This window comes from Stegostoma tigrinum, chromosome 12 (assembly GCF_030684315.1).
Source record: "Stegostoma tigrinum isolate sSteTig4 chromosome 12, sSteTig4.hap1, whole genome shotgun sequence".
Taxonomy (NCBI): domain Eukaryota; kingdom Metazoa; phylum Chordata; class Chondrichthyes; order Orectolobiformes; family Stegostomatidae; genus Stegostoma; species Stegostoma tigrinum.
The window spans coordinates 56938453-56959493 of NC_081365.1; the positions used below are offsets into that span (position 1 = coordinate 56938453).

Below are 21041 nucleotides of genomic sequence, written 5' to 3' on the forward strand. Positions count from 1 at the left end.
AGCAGTTCGGTCTTGTCAAGAGACATTTGCAGCACAGAAGATGGCTATTGGGGCCACTGTGCTAAGGCCAGCTGGTTGTATGACCAACCAGTCATTCCTACTCCCCTGTTAATCTCCACAGCTCTGCAAGTTTGATTCCTTCAAGTGCTAATCCAATTTCCTTTGAAATTCTTGATAGTGTTTACTTTCACCACCTTCATGGGTAACAAATTCCAGGTCATTTCCAGTCACACATAAATAAAGTTACTCTGTACATTTCCCCTTGTATTCCTTACGAAAAATCTGACATCTGTGCTCCCCCTCATCCTTGCACCATCATCGAATGTGAACCCCTTTTCCTTGTCTATTTTGTTCACATCTGTCATAGTTTTGTGTATGGTCACAGGCATGCAGTCACACAGCACGGAAACAGACCCTCCAATTCAACCAGTCTACGTTGAACATAATCCCAAACTAAACTAGTCCTCCCTACCTGCTCTTGGTCCATATCCCTCCAATCTTTCCAATTCATGTATTTATCTAAGGGTCTTTTAAATGTTGTAATTGTGCCCACATCCACCATTTCCTCAGGAGGTTCATTCCACATTCCTCTGTGTAAAAAAGTTGCCCCAATGCCTTTTTTAAATCTCTCTCCTCTCACCTTAAAAATACACCCCCTAATCTTGAAATGTACCATTCTAGGGAAAAGACACCTACCACTCATCCTGTCTATATCCTTTATGATTTTATAAACCTCTATAAGGTCACCTCTCAACCTCCTACCTTCCATGCGTGGCAATATACTGATAAATCTCTTTGCATCCGTATCAAATCTTTTGTCCTTCTCCCTTACTCCGAGAAAAACAACACCCAGCTTCGCCAACCTACCTTGTAACTAAAACTCCTGTTCCTGGAACCATTGTTGTAAATCTCTCAAGGAATTTCACACCTATGCTACCATGGTGCCCACGACAGGACATAATATTCCAGTTGTGGGCTAACCAGAGTTTTATAAATGTTAAGCATGGTCAATAGTGCAATGGACAGAAAGAGAAAAAAATGAGAATTCAAATACACTGAATTTATTTCATTCAAATTCTTCAGGTTACCATTAGAAACTACACCAAGTGTATTAACACTTTTCCCTCAGATTGAAAACCTACTTACATCAGCAGCTTTAACAAAAGCCTCATTCACATAGTGCGGCTGTCTAAAATATAGCCTGAAATTGGTAGGAAAAGAAAATCCAGAGAGTTTTGCTATTTTAGCATAGGAGGCTCCAACCAAATTTCTTTCTTATTCAAATGAACCTCTTTTTCAAGTCCTCCACTCATTTTAGACTTAAAGCTGATATTTATTGAGAGTCAGTTGGGAAGTTTAAACTCCAGCGACCAGGCATGGCAAAATGCCAGAGCTGCTGTAACCAATCAGAGGCACAGGAACCCAAATGTTGCCGTTTTTGGGCTCAGCGTCCGTATCCAATCAGCATTGAGTTTGAGGTTCTGAGCATCACGATGCGCAAGCAGGTAGGACATGGCCTCACACAGGCTGCATAAGATCCCTGCATTAACGGTGGCACATGCCAACCAAACACAGCAGAGAGAAAAAAAGAAGTCTGCCTTCATGAAGTCTGGTCTGCACACCCGCTCTCTTCCAGAAATGCCCTTCTTTCGACCCTGGCAAGTTTTTGCCGATTCTGGTAGACTCCCTGTCATTGCAGGAGTGTTGACAACCCTATCATAATAAGAAAACAGGCTTTCGTAGGGGAAGAAAATGGTTTCAGCTGAGATATGTTTAGGATTTTAACTCTATTGCTAATGCAAGGTTAAGCAGCATCTCTGTGTAACAACACTGATGAGTACCCCTAAAGTACAGCCAGTAAACTCTTGGACAAACTAAGCAAAATAGATCAGAAGTTTCAAGATTCACTTTTCAATGATACTAGTTGATCCCATCAAAGAAAGCAGAAGGCGGGTTTCTGTTATCTTCAGTGCCTCTGAGCAAGGAGGATAAAAATTGGTCAAGGCACCAATTCCTGAACACCATTCTGTGAACCTTGAAGGAGAATGTATGTGTGTTTTTGGATGTCAGAAGAAACTAGAACAAAGCCTAGAACTGCATGATTTACTGATACTCCCACGTGTAAAAACACATCCCCTCTTGGATGAAATATTGCTGGAAGTTGAGGTCGGTGGACCATATTGCAGTAATAGCCAAAGCCTTCATAACAGGCATTCCGCAAAAAATACAAATAATACTGAATTGCAATAACTTTTCCATCAGATGTATTTCTGTCCAAGAGAGCTGCCTCCCTCCAACACTCTACAGCACCCCCCTGCCCCTGGACACCACTCAAATACCCTGGTTAGATGAGCTATTCACAAGGAACACCGGTCAAAGAATCATCAGCCCTCAGCTGTAAATTTCAGTTTATTAAATTTTGGAAAACGAGGCCTGTGGGTGAATACTTTCCTGACCAGTGGTTCATGCTTTTTACCAGGAGCACTAACTGAATAATTTCTTCATGCAGCAGCTGCTTTAGATGGATCAACTGCTATATTTACTCAATAAAGTTATTCAAATATCACTTGCTCCTAAAATCAGAGCAACATTATTTTAACATTTTAACATTTTGATTTTTTTTGGTGACCTGAGCCGAACTGATAACGGAAAGGGTCATCTACATAGCTGAAAGACACTATTTCAATCAGGACAAAGATTTTCAGCTCTGGTTCCTAAGATTATGAAGCTATTAAGAAATGACCATCCAGTTCACAGTGATACTAAATGCAAAATTGCTGAAATTTTCTGCCATGGCAATTACATCAAGCTGGGGATTTCAACACCATTAGACCCACAAAAGAATTTTGCATGGCAGATTCTAAAGGGTTTGAATGCAAATAAAATTGAATGTCATCTCAGTACGTAGACACAGCAGCTCACTATAAAACACAGAATGAATTGTGCAGTGTAACACGCCCACCTTGCTGACTGCATTTAGCAATTAACGCAATTTCCAATGATAAGATTTTAATTATTTACGAAAAGAAAATCTGTCAGGATATTTTCTTCTCGAATGCCCAGTCAGGCTGTCACAGCTTTAGTGTGAGGCGACAACCAGTTGTGAGATAGGGAAGACAGCTGAATTGTTCAGAGCAAGCTCTTGTAGATTACATATAAGTCTCCTCCACGCAAAGAAGTTAGAAGTTGCAAATAGGTTTGAATTATGCAAACAAAAAGATTTTGGATAGCAATTTGCACTCTTCCTTTCTTGAAGGTGCTGACTAACCACCAATGACCATACTGAAACTGTTTCACAAGAGGAGCACATGAAATATATCCTCTTACTGTCATCATAGTGCAACAGTGTGCTGGGAACGACTATCAGGTCTCAAAGGGCAGTGAACCAGTCACAAAAATGACACTGTACAGTCCATAGGACTACATCCACCTTGAATCCAGGACAGGGAGGGTACCTAGTGGTATTTGTCACCTGCGCCAGCATGTGTTTTTGGGTAAGGATTGCTTGAAGTTGTTAGGTGCCACTGATCCTCATAGTGATTAGTGGTAGAGGCGATGAAGGTAGTTTGTAGGAGTGGACAGAGAATTGGCTAACGGGCAGGAAGCAGCGAGTAGCAATAAGGCAACCTGCAAACAGTGGAGATCCACATGGATCAATGCTGTTTACAACATATACTCTTGACCTGCAAATGTACTGTAGTAACATTTGCAGATGACCCAAGAATAGGTGGAAAGGCAAGTTGTGAGAGGGATGCAAACAATTTACATAGAGATTTTAATTGTTTAGTAAATGGGAAAAAGTTTGTAAGTGGAGCATAATGTGGGAAAATATGGATTTGTTCATTTTGTAACAAAGAACGAAAGAATTGAGCATTATATAAATGGGAAAAAAGCTGCAACACAAAGGGACTTGGGGGTATGTGTTCATGAAACACAAAGCTAGCACAGGTCCAGCAAGTAATCAGGAAGGATAATGGAATGGAGGCCCTTATTTCAAGGAGGTTGGAATATAAGAATAGGGAAGTCTAGCTGCGACTGTACAAGATGCTGGTGAGACCACATCTAGAGCACTGAGAGAGGTTTTGGCCCTCTTATTTCAGTAAAGATATCATTTAATTGGAAACAGTTCCAAGAAAGTTCACTAGGATGATATCGGTACAGAGGGATTGTCTTCTGAGTAAAGGTTAAACTGGTTGGGACTCCACCCATTGGAGTTTCAAAGAATGAGAGGTGATCTCATTGAAACAAACAGGATTCTTAAGGGGCTTGACAGACAAAATGCTGAGAGGATGTTTCCCTTCATGGAACAGTCTCAGCCAAGAGGGCATAGTCTCAGACTAAAGGGGCACAACTTAAAACTGAGATAAGGAGGAATTTCTTCATTCAGCAGATTGAGTGTCTTTGGAATTCTCACTGCTGATAGCTGTGAGGGACAGAATCCTTGTGTATAATTAAGTCTGAAATAGACAGATACTTGATTAGTAGGGGAATCAAGAGTTATGAGGAAAATGCAAGAAAATGGATGTGAGGAATGTCAGTTCTGAGGAAGGGTCACTGGACCCGAAACATTAACTCTGATCTTTTCTTCACAGATGCTGCCAGACCTGCTGAACTTTTCCAGCAACTACTATGTCAGGAATGTCAGATCAGGCTCAAGGGACAAAATTGCCTACTCCTGATCCTACGGTTTTATAGCATGCAGCAATGTAAAGTCACGACAAAAGAAGTACTGTACTGAGGTAACAATAATATCTACTGCATATAGCAGTAAGTACAACAACATTTGGTCAGGCATAATTACGAGGACCTTAGAGAGTCAGGACAGTTGGTACAACTCAGTATGAAAGCTGGATTGGAACTCCAGTCTCCAGCCCACAGACTGAGAGATATCACTGCAAGGATGGATCTGATGTAACAGCTGCATTATCTCCTTCTGAACTATTACTTTAGACAACATCTTTCCCCAGTTACCCCATTATATAATGGTATTGATAAGTACATTGCAGACAGAAATGCCCCATCTTCCCCCAGTCTTCACAAATGCAAGTGATATGAATGTTTTAACTTTTCTCATTCTGCACTCTCGTAAGACTGGAAGGTTTTTATTTTGTTTGAGGACTGTTGGCCTTGATTCTGATCTATGGATCATTTCTCTGCTGGTGAATTTTTTTTAACACTTGGCTATTCCTTAGAAAGGACAATATTCTCCATCAACATTGTTCGTTAGTCGATTGTATTATCTGCAGAACACTTAATCTCCTGAAATCTTCTCTACTCACCTAGTTGCCTCAAAACATCATAATAAAAGAAAAGTACTGCAACTGCTGGCAATGAGTCATATCGGACACAGAATGTTAACTCTATTTCTCTCTGTACAGATGCAGCCAGCTTTGCTGAGTTTCTCTCGTACTTTGTGTTTTAATAAGCCCCAAAACATCCACTGTTAATCCTTTAATCTTGCAGATTTCCATCATCGAGGACAGCTGCTCTGTTGAAACAAGTACTTCGTTTGTTGTGTTATCTTGGTTTTCTAGCTGGTGCAATTTTTTTTCTGAATGTAAGAGATAGTCTGTTTAAAAAGAATCCTTGATTCTTAGGTCAGGCAATCTCTTCTTCTTGCCTATGTCCTGAAACCATGGATGTTACTCTGCCTTCCTGTGGAGTTGTATAAAGCTTCTCTCCATTGAGTAGTTGATCAAGCTGGGTTGTCTTCACTCGTCCATCATGGCTGTTTGATTAGTGAAGTAAACCTTTTCAGAATCTCAGTCACGTTACTGAAAGATTGCTGCTCACTCAGCACTATTTCTGTCACTGGAATTGACTGTTCTGCTTCACCAATTTGTTCAGCAGACGGTTGTGCTGCCTTGACACCTTCAGTTAAGGATTTGACAATGAGTTCACTGCTCAGTCTTGTTCTCAGTATTTGTTTCTACTGGCAAACTTCACTAAGTTTTATCTACTGATCTGTCAACAGTGATAACAGGAGTGCTTTCAGACTGAACCATTTTGTGTAATCGCAGATTTCACCACGTGTTTTAATGTCATAATCTCTTTTGAGATCTTTGGGCACCATACCACAAACAGAGCCCAGACTATACTCCTCGCAACTTCTATGCAGCCCAAATATAACTTCCCAGAGGAAAGCTGGAGTAATGTGTCATTTGTTACAGCTAGTTATATACTGGTAAACCACCATTTATTGTTCGATGCTGTTGGTGCTAAAAGTATACATTCTTGGCCAATACAATTTCTCCTGGCCATTGTTCAACACAATACTGACAAATGGCAGCTCTCTTTTGTTCTTGTCAAATCTAGGTGAATCTGTCATGGCTTGCTGGTCATTGTTTCTTCTTGCCTCTTGGAATCTTCTTTTCTGTCCTTGTAAGTAATCTCAGTAGAATATTTCTCCTTGTGTTCTACTGCGAGTCCAGCAAGCCCAATTAAATCTTCTCCTGCTTGTTCTCGACCAGTTAGTCAACTCTCTCTCTTGTTCCTTGTTTTGCAGTGTACCTTGTAGCCTATCTGTGCTACTGGCAGTCATTTGACTTCAGCTGCATAGTCTCATGTTTATAGTGGTTTCCAGCCTTTGCAGTATCGAGTCACACAACAATTCCATGGCACACCTTCTCCTGCGCATGCACAACGATGCATGTCTATGCTTGTGGACTGTTAAACCTCTGCACATGTGCAGTATTGGAAGTACATGCATACATGGTTCTGGAAGATAATGTGTGCTGTCAATAGGGGCAGCTCATGTCAGCAGATAACTGCCTTTAATAGCAGACAGTGAGACTCTGAAGTAGATCTGAAGCACGGTCAAGACCTCAACACTCATGAAAAGCGGTGCTGCTTCCCAAAGTTTTCCCAGTACACTTCTTAGCTTGTCACAGCACGGTGGTTAAAATCCATTCCTGTAGGCTGTGGTTTCTGCTTCTTCAGGAATGGTAACTGGTCTATTAGGATAGTTATCGTGGCTCTTGTATCAGGTTTAAATTTAACCAACAGATGTCCTTCGATGTAAGATTGTTTTGTGAAATCTGACTTATTGGGATCACAAATTTTCCCCGTGACTGCCTTTGTTATCTTTTCTAGACACAAAAACATGGAAGATAGGAGCAGGAGGAGGACATTTGGCCCTTCGAGTCTGCTCCACCATTCTTCACGATCATGGCTGATTGTCCAACTCAAGAGCCTGATCCTGCTTTCTCCCCATAACCTCTGATGCCATTTCGTCCCTGTGCTATATCTGGCTGTTTCTTTAATACATGCAATGTTTTGGTATCAACTACTTTCTGTTGTAGTGAATTCCACAGGCTCACCACTGTTCAGGTGAAGAAATGTCTCATCTTCTTTCGAAAGGGGCGACCCCAAATCCTCAGACTGTGACCCCTGGTTCTGGACACACACACCATCAGAAACATCCTGCCTGCATCTACCCTGTCTCGTGCTGTTAGAATTCTCTGTCTTTATGAGATCCCCCCTCATTTGTCTGAACTCCAGTGAAAACAATCCTAACATAGTCAATTTCTCCTCATACGTCAAACCCACCATCCCCAGAATCAGCCTGGTAAACCTTTGCCGCACTTCCTTAAGAGCAAGAGCACCCTTGCTCAGAAAAGGAGTCCAAAACTGCATACAGTATTCTCGGTGTGGTCTCCCCAAGGCCCTGTATAACGCAACAACACACCTCTGCTCCTGTACTCGAAGCCTCTCACAATGAAGGCCAACATACAATTTCCCTTCTTTACCGTCTGCTGCACCTGCATGCTTACCTTCAGCAACTGGTGCTCACGGACACTCAGGTCCGGCTGCACACTGCCCTCTCCCAATTTCCAGCCATTCAGATAGTAATCCTGCCTTCTTGTTTTTGCTTCTGAAGTGAATAACCTCACATGGGTGGCATGGTGACTTAGTGGTTAGCACTGCTGCCTCACAGCTCCAGAGACCCAGGTTCAATTCCACCCTTGGATGTCTGTCTGTGTGGGTTTTGCACGTTTTCCCTGTGTGAACATGGGTGTATTCCGGTTTCCTCCCACAGTCCAAAGATGTGCAGGCTAGGTGGACTGGCCATGCTAAATTTCCCATAATGTCCAGGGATGTGCTGATTAGGTGGGTTATGGGGAATGGATCTGTGTGGGATGATCCGAGGGTTGGTGCCTACTTAGGGGGTGAAAGGGCCTGTTTCCACACCGTAGGGAGTCTGTGATCTATTTATCTAAATTATACTGCATCTGCCGTTGATTTGCCCCCTCACCCAACCTGTCGAGATCGTGCTGAAGAATCTCTGCATCCTTGTCACAGTTCACCTTCACACCCAACTTGGTATCATCTTCAAACTTTGAGATGTTACAGTTTGTTCCCGCATCCAAATCATTAATGTACATTGTGAATAGCTGGGGTTGCAGCACTGATCCCTGTGGAACCCCACTAGTTACTGCCTGCCAATTTGATAGGGACCCATTAACTGCTACTCTTTGTCTCTGTTCTGCCAACCAGTTTTCTATCTATTTCAATACACTTCTCCCAACTACATGCACTTTAATCTTGCACAATGAACTTTTATACGGGAATGTGTCAAATGCTTTCTGAAAATCCAAATATACCACATTGACTGGCTCCCTCTTGTCAACTCTATGAGTTACAATTTTATAGATTCGCAATAGATTTGTCAAGCATGATTTCCCCTTCATAAATCCATGCTGATTCTGTCTGATCCTACCACTGCTTCCTAAATACCCTGCTATAAATTCCTTGATGACAGATTTGAGAAATTTCCACATGACTGATGTTAGGCTTACCGGTCTATAATTCCTTGTTTTCTCTCTACCTGCTTCACCATACTGAACTGTTATTGGTATAACCTTTACCTTTTCTGCAGCACAATAACTTCATTCTACTTCTGCACTGTGTTTGATATTAAGGAAATGCTATGCCTTAAGAGATTTTCAATCTTGTGTTCTATATGGTCCATCTTTGACCATGCATTTGCTTTGAGGTATGATGTCATTTTTTCTTACTTCTCAATGTGCTGATGAATCTTCTTATTGTAAAGTTATTATAAATCTGTAGCATCTCAATTTTGCTTGGACTCTTCTGTTCCTTAAACTTGTATTCTTTTATTCACATATGCTATGTAAAAATTCTCTTCTCCACAGGTTCAAGAATTCTTCAAATGACAATGCTGCAATGTTTTCTTTGATTGTTACTACTTTTTCAAAGATTAATTTGTGTAATACTGTATTTTACTATTCAACATTTTTAAAAATTACAGTAACTATATATTCTTTTATGATTTACTGCTTTCAAACATTTCAATCTGTTTCTTTGTGATCCCTTCACTACTTAGAGTTTCCTGCCTTTCTCAGGACTCCCCTGTCACTTTAAACGATCCAATCAGTGGTGAACTACATATTCCAGGATTTTTTTGGTCTTCTGCAGCTAAGATAGATTTGTTTTTGCTTTGTCCTGAGTAAAATAGGCATTTTCCTGTCTTTCATGATTTAAGACTGGAAACTTTCATAAATTTTCTTGCTAAAATCACGGTGTATTTACTGAGTCTAAGTTCTTTTAAATCCACCAGACTTTTCATCTTCTGCCTGACTCTTTCACTAGATTGTGTTATATTTTCTGGTATTCAACTTAATACATTGTGTTATTTTACTGAGTCTGTAGTTCTGGTCTATATTTCTCTTTTAGGACATGCACTGTTCTTTGCAGCTGCACCGGTGAAACACAATGCTGATGGTGGCAATGCGCAATGAGTGAGGTGAAAACTCTCTTTTACTCTGCTCTGCTTTTCCTTTTAGGTCTTTTATTAATTTTCATTCTCTTTGCCTGTGGAGATCTCTAACGTTACCTCCAAGAGTATTCAGTTGCTCGTTACAAAGTCTCCTTTCCTAAAGCCTTTGTATTTTCTGTGTGGGTGGCTTTGTTCTCTTTGGCTAGCCTACACTGTTGCTTCTTACCAATGTCTGAATAAAGTTCTGCCTTTGCAGAGCTGAATGTACTTGTGTGCTGCATCTCTCTCACGGCTGCAAATTCACTGGCTTCAATATTTGTTCTTTTCTTGTGGATTTTCTTTTCTCGTGAAAGAGGTCAGATTTGCATGCTCACGACTATACAATATTTCCCCAAATATCCACTCCCTGTCCCTCTACCAGTGAGGTTGTTTTGAGTTAATTTGCTGCCACCGGTCTGTCTGTATCTTTTCTTCACTGTGAGCCCATGTACTAATTAGTGATTAGAAGGCTTATTGCATAATACCAGTAATTACAACCAGTTTTCGGTCAGGCGTGATCACTGGAACCCGAGGGAGCTGAGGCACACGTCTTGACTTCTGAGTATTTGACAAACAGTTCTAAAGATAAACAATTTGAAATTGAATACATAAATACACTTCAGTTTGTGTTGGCTTACCATGAATTTTTGGGTTTTAGTTTGGTTTGTTAATTTATTTTAAACAAGAGCATCTCGCGAGCACCATGACAGACAGGTGCGGTGCATTTCTTTACATCATTCAACATTTCTCAGTTTTGTAATTTGTCAGTGACAAAATTTCATTGAAAATTATTTTTTGCTGACGGAACAATGCAAATCTGGCTCTGATCCAGAGCAGCCATCCCATTTCTATTCACAAATCAATGAAATATTATCCTCAAACTGACTCTTTTCATAAAGGTGTAAAGTTATTAACATTTAAATTTATTAATGTTTAATAAAAATTCATTCAATCTCTCAAGTAATCACCGTAGTGTCTCTGTACCTTGTCTGTGATTAGAATATCAAATCAAGGCTGTGGAAATGAAGTCCCAAAGCAGATTTCTGCCTGGAACCTCCAACCTTGTTTCTGAATGTCTAACATCTTTCCCTGTTGGATATGTGATACCACTGAAACCTGACTGTACTAACAACATTATTTCAGAATCCTTCTTATATTCCTAAATTGAAAATTAATGAGGTGAGTTGGGGTGGCAGGGGGAAAGCATGGAACTGAAAGTGAAGTCATGTGTAGAGAAGGGGCAGCAAAATGATACCAAAACCTTGTATATTGAATAGGGAGGAAGAGGTATTGGAATTTGTACTCCTGTCCTCTAATGGTGAAGGTGACAGAACAAATAGTGCTTCCCAGTCTGAGATCAATAGATTTTTGATAACTAAGGCTATTAATAATAACAGTAATAACTGCGGTCAAGAAAGCAAAGTCAATGTTTTGGTTCTGAAGAAGAGTCACTGGAGTTAAAATATTAACTGGATTTCTTTCCACAGATGCTGCCAGACCTGCTGACTTTCTCTAGCAGTTTCTGTTTCAATTTCTAGTATCCACAGTACTCAGTATTCCAAAAGATCAATGCTAGTTATGCATGGACTCTCATTTTCAATGCACTCAGCCACCTGTTAGAGTATCATGCCTACAATAAATTTAATTTAATCACATGTTTTTGGTAGCATTCCTTCCATTCCTTCCTTCTGTTTTGGCAAATAGGGCAAAGATATTTGGGTGAGAGGGCAAATACATTTGTAGAAGGAGGAACAACGTTGGTGCAAAGCTGCCTGACCACATGACTGGGGGAATTCTAAGTTCAGGAATTTACAATTTAAAAACAGTTGGAAGATTTGGCTAAGTCAGCAGAAGACAAACATAAAGTCGCCATCATCCTACCAGATCATAGGGCTGCTCTCTTATTACAGACAGAGAGGGAGACAGAGATGATCGATGGTGTCACCCTGAATCACAAACCAGCTGTCCAGCCAACCAAACTGACCAACCCCCAACCCCCTCCCCACAGGGAAATGGTTAACTGCAATGAGGAAAAGTAATCATTCTACAAACAACTGACGTATTTAATAACACATTCTGATATCAACTCTGACCATAGGCAGGTGACAAAGTGTATTGCCCTCTGTGGCCATGCTATGATGAGAGTTGGTCCCCATCATTTCGCATTTGAAATCATAAGGAGATAGCATATTGATCGCAGGTCATGCATGCTTACCGACAGGATTAGAGCTAAATGGCATTATTTTCACCATGGTGCCACCTTGTGAACATAGCATGCTGATGCATTCTGAAAAAATTTATAAAGGTGCATGCTTTTCTGTCATCCAGATCAGGATGAAACAAAATTACTCCAAATAATCATTGGGACAATCAAAACTGTTGCCTCTAGCTTCTGGCAGACGTTCTGCTCTCGAGGCATCAATATTAGCTCTCTCCATGGCTCTGTCTGAAATTTATCACATTGTTCACATACTTGCCATCTTATTTGACCTTGAGCTGAACTTCTGCCCCCACCCCCCATGTCTTGGACAACATGAAAGACTTTCTATAAATGCACGTTGTTGTTCCTGAGAGAGTGAAAAAAATGTTACAGACAGTTTCCTGAAGAAGGTACACTGTAAAACCAGTATTTTTCAACAATGTACTGCACTTTAAAGTCGCAAAGGAGTGAAAGGCACAGAAAATATTCACAATAAGAAAGGAGGTAGAACTGTGTTTCTGTGCATTGCAGACCAGTCAAATCATAATCTCCATCATTCCTTGAACTACACAGACTTCCATCTATAAGATAAAGTCATTTTGCACTCATACTATGCAAGTACAGTCAATCACAAGTCAGGGAAGGTTCAATTTGTCACAATAAAGCATGCTTATATCAAGACATCTTGTCAGAAAGACACCTGTCCACAATTACTAATTGATCCCAGAGTCAACACAGGGACAAATTGCTTCTAAACCACATGCTTTTAAGTGTAAAAAGCTATAAAGCATTGCAGGGTAACTTTCTAATAACTACAAGCAAAATCTATTAGACAACAAGCAATTCGATATCTCACTCTGATGACCTTAGTTTACTTCCGATCACAGTCTTTGCACTGTAATAAAAAAAAGAAGACTTGCTTAGAAGAATAATGGTATGCTGGTATTAGGAAATAAGTCCCATGAAAAGATTAAAGAAAATGTATGTGCCTAATTAACTTCTAATGTGGCAGCCTGAATTCACAGGACATCTTTGTCGGTCAACCTTTAAACATTGTGCCTCCATAATTTAACAGAGCAACCTGAATGGATTTGCCCTATTTTTGACTTTTACTGGCATTTGTGATGGAGAATTATTAGACTCTGATTTATATACTTGGTTAAGTACGACAGAAATAAAACGTGTGCCATCAAATGAATTCAGTGTAATAGGTGTAAGTTTTAGATGTACTTTTTTAAAAAATGTCTTTTATAAGGTGTGAGGCATCACTGGAAAGGCCAGCACTTATTGCCTTGCCCTAATTGCCCTTGAACTGAGTAGTTTGCTCAGCCATTTCAGGGTCAACCAGATTGCTGTCAATCTGGAAGCACATGCAGACCAGACGAGGTGAGGATGGCAGATATCTTTTCTTGAAGGACATTAGAAAACCATGCATCGGCTGCCCTTATGGTAGGGGACATCAATTTAGACCGTGGTGTTAAAGGTGTCTTGCTGGGTGTCTGCAGTTCATCTTGTGCTTGGTCCACACTACTACCACCGTGCATCAGTGGTAGAAGGATTGGTGCCAATTAAGTGGGCTGTTTTGTCCAGGATGGTGTCAAATTTGTTAAATGTTCACCGCGCATCAGTGGAAGGATTGGTGCCAATTAAATGGGCTGTTTTGTCCAGGATGGTGTCAAATTTGTTAAATGTTGTTGGAGCTACATTCATTCAGGCAGTGGAGAGTATTCCATCACACCTCTCAATTGTACCTTGAATGTAAGGAGGACAGACTTTCAGAAGTTAGGAGGTGAGTTACATTTTGCAGAATTCTTAGTGTTGGCCTGCTCTTGTAGCTATTGTATTTATATAGCTGGCCCAATTCAGTTTCTAATCAATTGCACCGCCCAGGAGATTGATAGTAGGGGTGCACAGATGATGATACCAATGACTGCCAAGGGAATGTGGATAGATTCCCTTTCGTTGGAGATGGTTATGACATCAGTGTGTATGACTGAGTCTGTGATTGTCCAGATACGGTATGAGACCAACAGTTATGTTGCTACTGCCTTGTATCTTTTTGGTTGAGAATCAAGAAGTCCTACACTCTTAAGCTTATCCAAACAGTAATCCATATGCATGAGACATTGATTCTGAGAGTTTAACAAAAGGGATATTTATTTTTCCATAAAAAGGTGGGAAGGTAGCAAATGATTAGATGTCTCCTAGAATAGGAACTAAAACAGTGCAACTGAACAGCTTTATGCCTTTTAATGTTCTTGAGTAGTGTATTTTATCAAGTTACTACTCATTTACCTATTTCAAATATGACGTAGAAAGTTACACAGCACTGGGGAGTGGGTGCAAAGTTTTTTTTCAAACTGTCTACATACTAGTTATGTGAATCAATGCAAGTGGCTGTTAATTTGCTAGGAAGTTTGGCTGAGGTTCAGGTCATGTTACCTCCTAACTTGGAACATAATGTCAGTTTAAGTTTTGGCCCACAACTGGACAACAAAGCACAGAGGCAACCTGGTAACTTGAACAATTTAAATTAATTGAAAATTTATTTATTTTTTGTTAAAGTAAATGAGTATTGGGGAAATTGTTCTAACAAAAAAAAATGCCAACTATATTTAGAGAATGTATTTTGTCGCTGTGGAGCAACCAGGAAAAGACAAGACGTGTTCTCTTTGGTTTTTCATTGCACCACTGAGAATGAAATAGATGTATTTACATTGTTTTTTTTTGTTTATTCCATCAAACACTTAGATTGAGACTGCACCTCCTGATATTACATGCATTTAAGTGGAATAAGTTGCTTCAATATTAGACACTCCAATTTAAGTTGTGCTTTCCATTTCTATGACTTGAAATTGAGTCTTTCTGTTTAAAAAGTGAATTCCCTTTGTCAATTTGTGAAGCTTCAGTTTATGAAACTGACATTTGGAAGATCTGAAATTCAGTTTCTATAGCTGCCTTTATGTTGCTCTGATGTCTGAGCCAGTCAGAGTTCAATTCAGCAAGTAGCTTGGAAAGAACTGCTACAAGTGCATCTTTAGGGCTGTAAACAGCTACACAACAGCCGCAAGTTAGAATGATGCATCACTGATACGGGTCTTAGAGCAAGATAGACCACGTGTAATACTATCCCTATTTCTATGAGCTTTCAGTTTTATACTTAACAAGAACATTGCACACCTTTTTAAGATGTATGTGCAGTTTTAATAGTAGTACTTACTTGATATAGTAGGGTACTTTGTTGGGTGATATCGCCCGCTCCCAAGGACCCTGGACAGAAGCTGAAAATAAGAAACCAAAGAGAAAAAGGTTAAGCTGAAAGTAAATAAGAAGAATACGTTAATCCTTAAAATGACTATTTTTACACTCAGCTCAGCAGATCTTCATCTATTTGCTCAGCTGCCCATGAAGAAGGGAAGGATTAACTTAGTGGACTGAGAAATTTTTCTACAACCTGCTTGAAATTGAACTCTTTCAACCACAAAAATAAGGGTTGAGCTCATGGTTTGCAAACCAGGAGAATCAATAATTACAGCACACATTGCTTTTAATGCCACCATCACATTTTGCAGCAGGGAAAGCAAACAATAAAAGCATGTTTAATAATTGACCAGTGAGACAGTCAAGGAATGTTTCATCCCATGCTATTGTTATTATAACTTTAGTATCAGTATGACACAAAAGACAAAAAAACAAACTTCCTATAAAATATGATGAATAAAGCCACCTCAAAGCAAAGTAAAGTTCACTGCTGTTGTTTAACTAGGTATTTATTCTGCCAGAAATTGCAAGTATGTAAGTATTCAAATGTAAAATCAAAATCTTTGAAGGTCACAATTTCAGTCGTTCCAGATTAAACCTTTGATTAAGGCTATTCTGGCTCACTGACATGGCTGAGAAAGTGGTTGAGTGGCAGTCGACAGAAAGTAGGAATAATGGGGAGGTACTCAAATTGGCAGGTTGTGACCAGTGACATCCCATAAGGATCGGTGTTAGTGCTTCACTTATTCACCTTAGTTATTAATGAATTGGATAATGCCATAAGAATTTGCTGATGATACAAAAGTTAGACAGCATTACTGACAGTGTAGATGATTGCATTAAATTACAAAGGGATATTGATAGACTAGGTGAATGGGCAAAACTGTACCAGATAGAGTTCAATGTAAGCAAGTGAAATTTTATCCATTTTGGACCGATAAGGGATATATCTGGGCTCTTTCCAGATGGTTTGAAGTTAAATACAGTGGATGCCCAAAGAGACTTGGGAGTTCAGGTACATTGACTTTTCAAATGCTACAGTTAGGTGCAAAAAAAAATCAAGAAAGCTAATGGAATGCTGACATAACAAGGTGTCGAGCTGGATGAGCTCAGCAGGCCAGGCAGCATTAGAAGAACAGGAAAGCTGACGTTTCGGTTCTGCAGAAAAATCAGAATGCTGGCCTTTATACCAAGAGAACTGGAGTACAATTTTACTGAAATAGGTTTATAGGAATGATATCGGGACTTCAGGGTGAAGTTATGAAGGGAGATTATACAAAGCAGGCCTGTTTTCTCTAGAATTTAAAAGGTCAAGGGGTGATCTCATCAAAGTCATCAAGATATTGACACGAAAAGACAGGGTTGGTAAAGATAAACTATTTCCACTGGTTGGGGATTATAGAACTGGGGGGGCATAGTCTGCAAATTATGGCGAGCAGTATCTGCTTCTGCTACCATTTGGGCAGCCAATGTGATGATCCAAATCCCATTCACTCTACTGCTCACCCTAAAACTACCCACAATTTGTGTCATAACAATGTTCGCTCTAAATCGTGTGGCCATGCAGCAATCAGGGAGTTCCTACAAAGGCAAAGCAGAAGTTGGTCCTATTTAAAGAACCTGCACAAAAACGTAAAGGGCATGCACTCTTAAATAAATTACCTCCAGCTGAGGAAAATCTAGGCTAGGATGTGAAAGTCAATGAAACAACTTTATCGTCGATTTCTATCCATGATCCCAGTTACTACTCTGTACCACTTTGAATTCTGTCTGATTTGGAGTTTGCCAAAAGACAGCATCCCCAGTATATATCTGAGACATATTTTTTCTAACCTGTTCTTCTTGCACTCATCAGGACATTCACAAGAATGCCAATGTAAAGTGTCATGATGCCTGCTGATGGTAATACTGAGACAAATCAGTTTCCAGAGTGAAGCCTGGTTTTGCAATGAGTATTATATTAGCAATTTGATTACCAAGGGAGTTCCGTCATTGAACATATTCACAAAAAGCAGTTCTGTTAACAGAAGAATATAGTTTATTACACAAAATGAAAGGAAAAAAAAACTATATTTAAAATAAATGGAAATGTCTTACCATAAACGGTGAACTCAATGATTCAAGATAACAAAGTGTGGAGCTGGATGAACACAGCAGGCCAAGCAGCATTACACTTCCGCTATCTACAATCCGACCCCATGACCAAAGACATTTTTCCATCCCCACCCTTTTCTGCTTTCTGGAGGGACCACTCTCTCCGTGACTCCCTTGTCCGCTCCATACTCCCCTCCAACCCCACCACACCCGGCACTTTCACCTGAAACCGCAGGAAGTGCTACACTTGCCCCCACACCTCCTCCCTCTCCCCCATCCTAGGCCCCAAGAAGACTTTCCAGATCAAGCAGATGTTCACCTGCACATCTGCCAATGTGGTATACTGCATCTGCTGTACCTGGTGTGGCCTCCTCTACAGGGGGGAAACCAAGCGGAGGCTTGGGGACCGCTTTGCAGAACACCTACGCTCGGTTCGCAACAGCACCTCCCAGGCGTGAACCATTTCAACTGCCCCTCTCATTCCTTAGACGACATGTCCATCCTGGGCCTCCTGCAATGCCAAAATGATGCCACGCGAAGGTTGCAGGTACAGCAACTCATATTCTACTTGGGAACCCTGCAGCCTAATGGTATCAATGTGGATTTCACAAGCTTCAAAATCTCCCCTCCCGCTACTGCATCCCAAAACAGGTTAGGAAACTAACCTCCATTTCCTACCTACTAACCTCATCCCGCCCCCTTGACCCGTCCATCCTCCCCGGACTGACCTATCCCCTCCCTACCTCCCCACCTACACTCTCCTCGACTGGCTCCATCCCTGCCTCTTTAACTTGTCTGTCTCCTCTCCACCTGTCTTCTCCTCCATCCATCTTTGGTCTGCCTACCTTTCTCTCTCTATTTATTTCAGAATCCTCTCCCCATCCCCCTCTCTGATGAAGGGTCTAGGCAGCTTTTGTGCTCCTGAGATGCTGCTGGGCCTGTTGTGTTCATTCAGCTCCACACCTTGTTAACTCGGATTCTCTAGTATCTGCAGTTCCCATTATCTCCAAGTCAATGATTCAATTCTTTTTCCCAGCGATATCCTGTGCATATCCTCAGCTGCAGTGAAGTATCACTCCTTTGCAGATGCAACAGGTGGGGAAGAAGGCAAATGGTGTGTTGGCCTTCATAGTGAGAGGGTTCCACTACAGGAGCAGGGATGTCTTGCTACAGCTGTACACTGCATTTGTGAGACCACACCTGCAGTATCATCTGCAGATTTGGTCACCTTATTTGAGGAAAGATGTTCTGACTATTGGGGGGAGTGCCAAAAAAGTTTACAACACTGATTCCTGGGATGGAAAGACTGATATATGTGGAGAGACTGGATTGGTTTGGACTGTATTTTGGAGAGCTCAGAAGACTGAGAGGGAGCATCTGAAACCTGAACATTCTAACAGGATTAGACAGGGTAGATGCAAGAAGGATGTTCTCAATGACTGGGGAATCCAGAACCAGGGATCACAATCTAAGAACAAGGGCTAAGTCTTTTAGGACAGAGATCAGAAGGAACCTCTTCACCAAGAGAGTCACAAGTTTAAGGAGTTTTCTGCCACTGTAAACATCGAAGATTTTCAAGAAAGATGGTGACATAGTTCTTAGGACTAAATAAATCAAAGAAAATGGGGAGAAAGCAGGAGCATGCTACTGAGTTGGAGGAGGCTTGGATACTGATTGGCCTGTTCCTGTTCCTATATTCAATGTGTCTCTCTTCACTCTTACATTGCTTACTTAATTGATGAGGTTGTAAGTGTTTCCTTTTGGGGATTTTCTGCATAGGCACCAAATATGAATCTCTCAATCTCTTTCTGAGACACGCAGGGGGGAGCAATTCACTGACTTTTCTCTGATTAGGACTACATTGAGACTGCTGAACAGTATGTCTGCTGGTAGGATATTTTATTCTGTACTGAATCTGCTTCTCGTCTTCTTTCTCAAGTCATAAAAGATCAACATAGTAAACACTTCAACAGTTAATACATGAGGTAGCTTCTTTTGTCATTTTACTTCAGTCACATTTGAAACAAAAAATAATTTTTAAAAAATTCTGATCCACAAAAGTAAAACAAGAGCTCAAAAAAAATGGAAGGTTTCTCTTCGTGAGGTGAGAATCAAAGTAATTGGAAAGTAAAATACGTTAAATGAATCTTTTGGATTTCATACTCCAGGCTGTATTAAATGTGTACACTCTTGTGAATGGAAAATTATAGACTTTTAACCAATTGTTTTATATGTAAAAAGCACTTTCAGAATGTGATTGGGGGATCACTTCAGAATTTCACACATCCAGTACTTACTGGACAGGAAGTGTTGCGATGTCGGACCAAAATCCCTATGTGCTTCATGCAACTGCTTCAAGCGTTCATCTATAGATATCTGAAAAGAAAGAGAAGGAACTATTAGAATGTCTGAAAGGATGTATGCAGCCACTATCTTTATCAGTTGTAAAACAACAATTCTCATTGACAAGGTTGCCAAGGAGTTAAAATGTAAATATCTTGGTACATCAATCTTCACTTTCTGTGACCAATAATTTTCATCTAATTTTCTTCCCTTTAGGTAAAAGCTTTAGACAAACTCTAAGAAAAATAACTTTAAAAATCACTGAGAGAGTAACTAATTTCTGCTGTAATGAGATTTTTCTTCCTTTGTCCTCCCAGCTTCCTTATTTAATGAGATGAAAGAATATAAATACATGTTTAGAAATGTTGACATGAAGAGTTACTGAGCATTTATGGGTACAGTGATACAACCCCTGGCCAAAAATGAAAATTTTAACTTACGTTTACTGTAAATTTGGCTCGAAGATGGGAATTTTGAAAAAAAGAAGGCAACAGTTTCCCACTTTTTGTTAGATAGCTACGTAGGAAGTACAGTGCACTGTACACTACTTCAATAATGTGCCTTCATCACAGCCTCAAAAGAGTGCCTCTCTTCCTGTCCTTCACTGGCTCTCAACCAATGGCAACATTTCCCATGACTCGGCTGCCTCTTAGGTTTTCTGACTGAGTTTGCTAAGTCAATGCCATATTAGGGAATCCTGTGCTGCTAGCTGAAAGAAGCCTGCACTCTATCTTCTACACTGGCTTTACATCCAATTCCAGAACTAAAAGTTAACATATTGTTCTGAGTTACTTGAATTGCTAATTCTTGTTTGCAGACTGCATTGATACTTAGAGTGCCAATGAGCAATAGAGACTGGAGACTGGAGTCAGCATTGTATGAATTGGTTAAATTATTCTGGTTTTCCACCATCAAGTAAGATAGGTACAGATACTGAATAGAATGCAAAGTGGTCCCAACTTTCACACTGCAACAAATGATAACATTAATAATTTTGTGAGTAACATAAGGGATTTAGTTGATAATAGTTATAAAAATTACTGCGAGCATTTTACATAGCTATGCAATTAGAATGGGAGAGAGAGGGACAGTGAAGGATGCTATGTAATATTGGTAACACATTTTAACACCTGCTCCTTTCACTGCTATTTTAGTGAAGATACAAACCTGTTCATTTCATATCAACAATATTTTGCATACAATGTAACACCACAGGAGGGGGTCTTGTGATAGTGGTAATGCACCTACCTCTGTGCCACAAGTTCCAGGTTCAAGTATTGCCTGCCCAAGATGTGTCACAGCATTTCCAAACAGGTTGATTAACATAAAACCACCAACTTCATCAGAAATCATCAGCTTGATGCT

The 21041-nt window shown here is 40.3% G+C and overlaps 1 protein-coding gene across 11 annotated transcripts in view; it reads right to left on the reverse strand.

Annotated features, from left to right (window-relative positions):
• Nucleotides 1-21041, reverse strand: part of dmd (dystrophin) — a 1835475-nt gene that overhangs the window by 159038 nt on the left and 1655396 nt on the right. For 9 of the 11 annotated variants that reach the window (XM_059650343.1, XM_048540566.2, XM_048540567.2 and 6 more), the window contains 3 exons: nt 19631-19709; nt 15199-15259; nt 12844-12873 (listed from right to left, as the gene is read on the reverse strand). In XM_059650343.1, the coding sequence (XP_059506326.1) occupies nt 12844-12873; nt 15199-15259; nt 19631-19709 (170 nt within the window). The remainder of the gene's footprint in view (nt 1-12843; nt 12874-15198; nt 15260-19630; nt 19710-21041) is intronic. The other 2 variants (XM_059650344.1, XM_059650341.1) reach the window with 1 other exon arrangement.